This window comes from Fragaria vesca, unplaced genomic scaffold, assembly GCF_000184155.1.
Source record: "Fragaria vesca subsp. vesca unplaced genomic scaffold, FraVesHawaii_1.0 scf0513126, whole genome shotgun sequence".
Classification (NCBI taxonomy): Eukaryota; Viridiplantae; Streptophyta; class Magnoliopsida; order Rosales; family Rosaceae; genus Fragaria; species Fragaria vesca.
The window spans coordinates 40,930-50,715 of NW_004443445.1; the positions used below are offsets into that span (position 1 = coordinate 40,930).

The 9,786-nt window shown below is 36.9% G+C and overlaps 1 protein-coding gene across 1 annotated transcript in view; it reads left to right on the top strand.

The window, feature by feature from the left end:
- The window catches only part of LOC101307269 (MLO-like protein 3-like), an 8,265-nt gene extending 2,732 nt beyond the window's left edge, over window positions 1-5,533 (top strand). Inside the window, exons 5-15 of the mRNA XM_004309821.1 lie at window positions 1,051-1,111; window positions 1,210-1,298; window positions 1,387-1,461; window positions 3,129-3,217; window positions 3,364-3,413; window positions 3,532-3,572; window positions 3,688-3,861; window positions 3,975-4,010; window positions 4,275-4,342; window positions 4,485-4,545; window positions 4,668-5,533. Coding sequence (XP_004309869.1) covers window positions 1,051-1,111; window positions 1,210-1,298; window positions 1,387-1,461; window positions 3,129-3,217; window positions 3,364-3,413; window positions 3,532-3,572; window positions 3,688-3,861; window positions 3,975-4,010; window positions 4,275-4,342; window positions 4,485-4,545; window positions 4,668-5,015 — 1,092 coding nt within the window. The 3' untranslated portion in view covers window positions 5,016-5,533. The remainder of the gene's footprint in view (window positions 1-1,050; window positions 1,112-1,209; window positions 1,299-1,386; window positions 1,462-3,128; window positions 3,218-3,363; window positions 3,414-3,531; window positions 3,573-3,687; window positions 3,862-3,974; window positions 4,011-4,274; window positions 4,343-4,484; window positions 4,546-4,667) is intronic.
- Window positions 5,534-9,786: the final 4,253 nt, after the last annotated feature.

The following is a 9,786-nucleotide window of genomic DNA, read 5'->3' on the forward strand; positions in this document are numbered from 1 at the left end:
TATATATATATATATATATATACACAGCCCTTCTCGGCTGCGGACGTCCGCACCAATGGTTTTGGTGTGGATTTCCATTTTTGCACCACTTTTCTATCGAATTTTCTCATCTCCACCGTCTAGTATCTAGATATTATTGTGTAGATCATCTCTACAAAATTTCAGCCAATTTGGTGATCGTTAAGGTCCTCAAAATTGTGTTTTTCTGGTATAAACATGAACCAGACTGAATTCAGTCCGTCCATTTGTTTTTCGAGTTTGAGAGTCTTAACGATTACCAAATTGGCTGAAATTTTACAGAGATGATCTACACAATATTATCTAGATACTAGACGGTGGAGATGAGGAAATTCGATCGAAACGTGGTGCAAAAATGGAAATCCGCACCAAAACTTTGGTGCAGACGTCGATAGCTGAGAAAAATCGTATATATATATATATCCTTTTGTTCTTGCTTATAAGCCCACACCATCAATGCACTCTCTTGACCCTCCCCTCCATATCAAATTATCAACAACCTCTCAACCATAATTGCAGCTGAAGTTATACATTCTTGCTTAAAATAGAAGAAGCCCCTATAAAATTTGAGTTTATATTTCTAGAATTTTGATTTTTTGGGGAACTAATTAAGATTGCATTCCCCACCTTTGACTTCATAGTAAGAGTCGGTGTGACATGGCCTTTTGTCTGCTTCGCTTTCAAGGTTTTACATGGAAAATGTTGCACTTGGGGGGTCAATATGTGCACCAAGATTTGGGCAGTGGAAACATGGGACTTATTATTGCATCAAGATTCTGATCACACATTGTCATATTCCACACTGATATTTCTATTTAACGCAATACAATTTCAAAAGAATTTATATATATATATATATATATCTCAAAAGTAATGTTTACCTATGTATTAATTTTTTTTTTTTTTTTTTTTACTTTGGTTACGTAAGAAGCATGCATGTGGCATGGGAAGCATATTAGGATCACCAGCAAATTGTTTTACTTTAATTAGTTTGTATGATTATTACTTACTTTGTTCCAAATTAATCAATAGATGAAGCGTTGGGAAGCATGGGAAAGAGAAACGCAGACGGTAGAATACCAAGTTGCAAATGGTAAGATTTTTGACATTTGAGCTGAAAAACCACAGGTTCTTCGATCAGCTTCAATAATTAGAAACTAAATCAACCTTCGTTCTCACTTTTGCGTGTAGATCCTAATCGATTCAGGTTTACAAGGCAAACAACATTTGCTCGTAGACACATGAACTCTTGTACAGGAACACCTATTCAACTGTGGATTGTGAGTCGATTTTCTTTTCTTATTGTTGTGTTCTCTACTAGTTTTCTTCTTATGATTACTTACATTTTGAAATGTTATTTATGTGCAGAAATGCTTCTTCAGACAATTCTTCCATTCAGTTGAAAGAGTTGATTATCTCACATTACGCCACGGCTTCATTTCTGTGAGTATTTACACGTACTATGATAAATTTACGAAATTCTCTCATCTAATTCGTCTCATTTTAGCTATTGATAGCAACCAAAACCGGGCGTTTCAATTAAAAACTCTTTTTGTGTCAATTGTAGTATAAAACAAATAAAGGTATCGTTATAAAAGCCGGGGATTGATGGTACCTTTTACAATTTACGTTAATTACAAAACAAGAGAAAACGAAAGATGATAGTAGTATTAGAGATATGGGGTTTTGTGATTATAAACAAAAGAAAACAAATAAACAAAATAAAGCAGAAAAGATCAAATGGATGAGACGTTAGAGACTTGGAAATCCACCACCAAGTATGTTTTAAGACATGTTAACAACCCAAAGCTTCAATCATTAAGTCGCAAATTGGTATCAATCAAGAACAAACCGTGAACGCACTGCGTAAGTCCTTATTACTTCCCTTGAATACTTAAGCAAGATGGACGCACCATTACTAAGCCTTTAGAATAACCGATCAAGGTATATACGCTATCCTATCAACAAATTATTCTAAGCATTAAGATCAATGGAAGTGATTGAACAAGTATGCAAAACTAATGTGGAATGCCTACCTAGCATGCAAGTCTCTCTATTTGGTTTCACCTATTGTCCTATAGGTTTTACTACCTTGAATTAAGCCGTATTAATTGTTTAGGAGATTAAACAACCTAATTCTAGCCCCACTCACAAGTTCATAATGTTCTATGTATGCATCCATGAACATAAACAAGCAAGAGTTATCAATAAACCAAAACCAAATAAACAATTTGAAAGACTCAATAATTTGAAACCAAGGTTCAAAACAATATCTAAAACATTCTTGGGGCTTCAAACCTTGCCCTTAACTAAGAGAATTTAGCCACACATAGCTGTAAAATCACACAAGGAGAATAAAAGATGACAAAGGAAAGATAAACTGTGGATGATGGAGAGATCAATGATGGCTTGACGGCTTTCTTGTGCGAGTCCGCCACTATAGAGGTTCTGATGATGTGAGATCGCTGGCCTCCTCTAATCTTCACGTTCTCTCTGGCTTTCACGTCCTCCTTCTTTTCTGTTGTAATTAGGGTTATGAAACCCTCAAAACTCGTCCATGGGCTTACCAATGTGGTATGGGCCTCAAAATAAAACTTTTGGTCCAAATCAGAAATTACGGCAGACTGACCTTCGGCCACTCAAACGGTTATAATTTCTTCTCCAAAATAGGTATTGATGATCCGTAAAAAGTTCTGGAAAGTAGACTCTTCTAGCTTTCCATTGATATATGTCACATCTCCTGGATCGTTGTGAGCTAATCACAATCTTCTATCGAAGTTGACTGACGATTTCTGGCAGATTTTCTGATTTCTTTCCTTGCACAACGTGAATTCCTTTTCCTTCAAGATTCACCTCTTTCGTCTCTTTTGGGCTCCTCGGCTTTATGTATGACCTAAAAACACAAACTTAGTTAATATGAATATTGTTAAGGAAATTACATAGCTAAATAGGGTCGGAAATACATTATAAACGTAACAATTTATGCTCCTATTAGCTATTATGATTGTTATTGGTTTAGATTAGTCCTCCTCATAATCAAAATCCAAAGGACATATTGCAAAGTGACGACCAACATTTGAGTATATATGTCTTCTTTGAAAAACCTGCAGACTCATTTGTCAACAAACAACGCATTCAATTTCCAGAAGTACATAGAACGGTCGCTGGAGGATGATTTCAGAGAAGTAGTTGGCATAAGGTTATCGATCAATCATATTAATATTTATATTTATCTTTATTAGTGTAAGACCGATTAGAAGTGTTATGTTGTCAGATTGTTAATTAATTAAAACCGTGTAACATGCATTGTGCTAATTGTGTGTTTTTTTCTGCATTAATCGACAGCCCCTTGATGTGGTTTATCGTCGTAATCTTCATTCTCGTGGACGTGCATGGTAATTACTTGATTAAGCACCAATATTTTCTTTATGATCAATTCTTCATTTGTATATATATATCTGCACTGGTTAAATTTAAGTTCTAACTGATGTGTTAAACTTTTGACTTGAATAGGTTGGCAGGTGTATCTCTGGGTATCATTTGTGCCACTAATTGTATGTACTCTTTCTGAGATGGATTTTTAACTTTGGTATACTTGTGGAACTGTTTTACTAATTACAGCTTGGGCTTAATTGGAAGCTAATTAACTAGTTCTATGCATGCTTATAGATTGTGCTGGTTCTCGGAACAAAACTGGAAGTGGTGGTAGCCAGAATGGCTCACCAACTCGGTGACCAGCATAATGTGATCAAAGGAACTCCTCTGGTTCAGCCAAAGGACAGTCACTTCTGGTTCAATAAACCGCGATTCGTCTTGACTCTCGTACATCTCACTCTGTTCATGGTAATTACCTGATCTTGGACTAATTTGGTAACAATGCTTAATTAGTTACTATCAGTTATACATTTGCTATATATGCTCAAACTGACTTGTACACTTGTACATCTATTTTCCAGAATGCGTTTGAACTTGCTTTCTTCATTTGGGTCACGGTACGTATCTCCTTGTTTCAACTTGGATCAATTTGCAAAAATGTTTACTCCTCAACCAGTCTGTTTTATTATAAAATCGACTCATATTTGAATCTGAGTAGTCGTGACTCATGTTTAAAAAAATGAAGTAGTTTATCTGATGAGAGTAAATATTTTTCATCTAGTTTAGCTACCTTTGATTCTATCTGTCTTAAACCTAAACAAAAGTTAACATTCTTCTAATGAAAGCTATATAATTGCCTTCTTCCATTCTCTTCATTTCAGTTGCAGTTTGGGATACACTCTTGCTACCATGAACACATTGAGATTATCATTATAAGAGTGGTCTTAGCGTAAGTTCCAATATTATCCCCCTCCATTTTCTTGAACCATGTATATAGTTATGGTTATAAAATTAACATGCATACATTAGATCAATGAGTCTAATGCTGGTTGATAATGTTCGCTAAAAATCAATGGTGGTAATTTCTGTAGGGTTGTCGTTCAAGTTATGTGCAGTTACATTACTCTTCCCCTCTATGCTCTAGTGACCCAGGTATGAATACATACATCAATTTATATGTATCTAATTTCAGCTACCATCCCTGCATGTTGAAGTCTATATTACCAAAAAAATATAAACTGGCATGGATTGGTGGTACATTGTACTATATGCAGATGGGGTCAAATTTCAAGAGTACCCAAGTGCTTGAAGAGCAAACAACAAAAGTTATGAAGCAGTGGCATGCCGACGTGAAGAAAAAAAGGAAAAAGAATAGGCAAGACAATTCAGGCCACGATTATTCCTCTACTATAGGAAGCAGCAGTAGGAGAACCATGAATTCCCCAGATTTCTCTTCCCATCGCCGGCAACCAACTTTTGCTGCAATGTCCCAGACGGAGATTGTCGAAGATGGTCAAGAAATTGTTGAAGAACATCAAGCAGCAAAGGGTGGCCAAACTGAAATTGAACTAGCTAGTGAGGTACACATAGAAATTTCGGAGGTGAACAGAAGCCAAACGTGAACTAAAAGAATTTTTGATAGATAGAACTAGGTAATCAAAGGAATCATTTCCTAAATACGCTATTCCGATCTCCTTGTATATTTTTTGTTGATGAGCCAAGAGATTATTTGTCTAGATGTTTTGAATGAGAAGGCCAGGCTTTAAGGACAAGGGAACTATCAGCTACCCAGCTAGAGCTTATAGATTAAGCAGTATAGTGCATTTAGCTTCGAACTCTCCTTAATTTGTGCTTCCATACAATCAACAAAGAAAACAGAAATTAAACCGTGGACTAGCAAAAGTAACATGTGAATCCGCATCCAGCTTCATTGATAGAAGAACGAAGGTATACTCCTGGTGATTCTAGGAGAACTACGTACATTCTGCAGATTTATGAATGTTCTTGATCTTGTTGTATGTGTTTATGATGATGTGAATAGATCGTAATCTTTAGTCTATATGATGGTGTGTGTTGTTATATGATTACCATCTAATAGTCACTTGCCCAGATCATTCGTATAGTTATCAAATCAATATTTCCAAACATCCGGAGTATTAAATCCATATATATGTATGCAGGGGCGGAGCCATTATTAGGCCCAAAAGGGTCCTAATCCCTTTTAGAATTTGAAAAGTTTGAAGTTTAGTGTGTAATTTAGTTAATTATCATTAAAAATTGGTTAAATTTTATCATTAAACCCTCTCAAGAATTTCTCATAATCAATCAATTTAAATGACAAATCAATTATATTAAGAAATGTATCTATAGATTGATTGGTTTTTATGGTCTTGACAATCAAATAGGTAAGAAAGTTAATAGGAAATTAAATTACTACTAACAAAATTTACCAAAACAAAATTTGTGAAGTAATAAATGAATAAATTACTACTTTCTTCCCTTGTATATTTTTAATTTTTTACGAGTTAAAAGATGTATATAACAAAATTTTGCTTCATTTAAAAATTTTCTACAAAAGTTTGCTTCATTTGAAGATCTTCATTTGATCATTTTATCCAAGAAAAAAAACATAAAACTTTGAATTAGGTGATGAAGGATAAAGTGTAGAGACAAAAAGATAGCAAGAGAATCATCATCTTATTCATTGATAGAAGCCCTTTATATAGGGAATTACACAATATCAATATGGTAAGAATATGAATATATAGATCTAGTCAAACTACATATCCTATTGGCATAAGGCCAAGGCACACATAACAAATATCTAGAAAGATATAGAATATCCTAGAACACTCCCCCTTGTGCCACGCGCTGATATGCCGATGGTGCTGATTTGTTGTCTCGTTAAAAACCTCGTCAAGTCACAAAAATCCTGTGGGAGAAAAACTGAATCTTTATCGTAGGAAAAAAAGAGTACAACGCACCTTTCACATTTAATAGTGACATGTATATGTATGTGCTAGACTCCCCCTGAAGTTAGCACCTCCCCCTGATCTTTACATCAATCATAGGGCTCTTCCTGATTCTTTCTAATTACGGAAATTTCAATAACTTAGCCTGTCAAGGCTCTTTAACATGTCTTCAAATGTGGCATTGGGCAATAATTAACTAGATCATGCTGTATTGTCCTCAAATATGATCTTTTACACTTAGATCTTGAGGAGAAGGCCGTTTGTGAACTCAAAACATAAGTTCGTGCAGGAAATCAGATTTTCGCGCAGCATGACCTTCAGTTACTAGAACAGCCGTAACTTCCTCTCGGAAATACATATGAACGAACCGTAAACGGTTTTGGAAACTAGACTCATTTAGCTTTCCAACCGTATATTACACATATTCTGGTTCATCAGGAGCTGTTCACAAAGTCCCGTCAAAGTTGACTGACTGTTTTGGCAAAATCAGATTCTCAGACAGATCTGTCCTACTTTACGAAAATGGCCATAACTCACTCAATATGATAGCTATGATCAAATAGTTGGTGTCCCTGGAAAGTAGACACATAGATCTTTCTAAAGGTACCAGTTTCACCATTTTTCAGTGAGTGAGATTTCCTGTAGGTCCTGTGAAACTTGACCGACCTACGAAACTTGGCTGATTCTGATTTCATTTTTTATGTGTCCTTCTTATGTAGGGATAAAATAAGCCTCAACCTTTCATACCATTAAGTATTGAAAAAGGAGTTACTGCCATTACATTGGCGTTGCGTGGGCGCATAGCTACACTTAGCTTTACAATTTTTCATAGCGAATGAGATGTCAAGTCTTTCGTATTATGTTGAGTACATTGATGCGTCTTATTGTACTTAGATGGGAACTTCATCTCTTAACACATATTTGTCATCTTGCTTTAGACAAAATAACGGATCTCTCTTTAGAGCAAAGACCTTGACTAATCATGGGAGTATATGTAGGCCTCACTTTCGTTAGAGCACCTAAGCCGATTGTTGGAAAATCATCATCAATACAGTCATCGAGTGCCTTATCGAGACTATGTCTTCTCAAGATCTTTTTCTTCGGATGTTGATACATATTGGCATCTCTTGATCCATCAAGAGTCCATGTAAATCCGGAATGAACACGCAAAGGCATAATTCCCCATATCCCTTCCAAATCAAGTAGAGTCCAAGTGCGTTTCAATACCTCTAGCAAACTCGTGCTCCTGTGGTCTAGAGCCACTTGATTCAGATGAATGAAGTCCGTTTAAGACCTTCATATATATCTCTGATCCCATAGAGATGTTATTATGACCACATTCATAGGCTGCATGTTCAGTTATTCGGAAACTACCAAACTGACAAAGTAGTGGAGTTTAATGACATCCATTAGGAGAGCATATCTCATCGTAGTCAATCCCAATGCATGTTAGTGAGCGACTTTGAGGCATAAGATGGGTCTAAACTCTTGTTCTCACTACGCTATCTAACAAAGACATAGTTGATAGGGTTTAGCTTGCGGTGTCGGCATCACCTGCCCAAGGACCTATCTTTTTGTTAATGCTGGATCACATCTTTCCATTAGGCTAATCAACTAAGTTGATATCCATCAACGAAGGGTGGTTCGATAGTAGACTCTTTATCCCACGTCCTCATGTACACGAGTGTAATACTTATAGATCATGAGATCTCTATATGGATTGGATTTGACATTGAGGCGTCCTCCAGCGATAATCACAATTCAGACTTCATGAGACAAATTTGAGTATCACTGATCAATAGATCAGGTTGTGCCAAGCTCGCTTTCTTCCTAGTGCGAGAAAATATCGAACCTAAGGGCCTCCTTTTGGGGAGCCACACGGCCATGTGACACCACTTTTGCCACTATATGGCATCACTATATCACCATCCATGGTGATGGTGTCAAGACCAACACACCTTTTGGTCGCACCATGTCCTCTTGATTGGACATCAACCCTTGTAGGCATATTTGGAGCATGTGATCTCGTCACTTTAACACTTTAAGCATTTGGGATCAAGATGAGACTTAGTGGGGACAAACCACGACAATTCACGTCGTTCCATTTGAACACTTGTGTTCTTATCTCCCCCTAACGGCGGGAATATTGTCTTATCAAAGTGACCATCCACAATATAGCGGTGAAAGAGATCGCCTGATAAGGTTTCTACATATGCGAATTGTAGGTGGAGGTTCACATCCAACCTAAATACTTATTTATCTCAAATGACCCATCATTGTGCGTACAGGCAGTGCGATTTGGCACCTAGAATAAACATCTAGCTGAGCTCAAGGATTGGAGATCCATTTCAATCCTACCGAGCTCAAGGATTGCAATTTCGTGTCAATCTTGGTACACAGTCACGAGCTGTAGTACAACAATATTCAATGATGGTGGGTCGTAGATGAATAGTAAAGTTGCATGCAAATATTGCATAGCCCCAAGATGCAATAGAAAAATTTGATGCGCATCAATAATGTTCGAGCGACAAGCTAAAGTTACTTGGTCGTAGCCTCGGTGAGACCGTATTGCGTGTGAACATGGGGTACATGACACTTCAACTTACATCCCGATAAACTTCTTTAAAGAATGGGTAGTGAGCCTGTAGAAGCATAAGCAGTAGATAATAGTGTAACATGTGACCAGTGTGTTAACACTTCAACCAGCACCATAAAGCATAAAAAGGTGTCCGCAAGTTGGCTGTATCTATCTATATAGTTTGATGTAAGAATGGAATGTTCACTTTTGTGTCATTTAGCGTAGGAGGGTCTCACTCCTAATTTAGCTAAAAAATAGGCTTTCAAAACGAGCAATCAGCATTGCAGGGAGCCAATGAGACATCGAGAGAAGGCTGGTGCACCTCAATTGCTTGAGGAATTGACAGGACGGCCTCCGGGAAGTTAGAGCCGTGTTCGGGTGACGTCAATGTCCCCCAGGTCACCACCATGCTTCATGGTGATGCTAGATCCCGAATGTCTTTGTTTTGAGCGAAAGAATAGATGTCCATGAGAATTTCTCAAGATTTGGACCATTATGTCTCTTCCAGGATGACCGATTTGGTCAAACCAAAGCATATATGAGTCGGTTTCCCAAATATCATGTTCGGCGACAACATGTGATTCGATATTCGAATCATAGTGACATACAGTCGACTAGATTGACTCATAAACTTCTCTAAGATGCATTTCAGTTTGTATTCATGAGAAGGTATACACAAAAGAATTCTTGTTCATTCTCACAATATATTTTCAAATGAAAACTATTAGCATGAATGTCTTTAAAGCTCAACATAGTTCAGTTGCCTCTCAATGCATAGAGAGCATCAAGATTCAAGCTAAATCGCGTCTCTGAATGACCGGTATGATTCGATCATTATAGTCA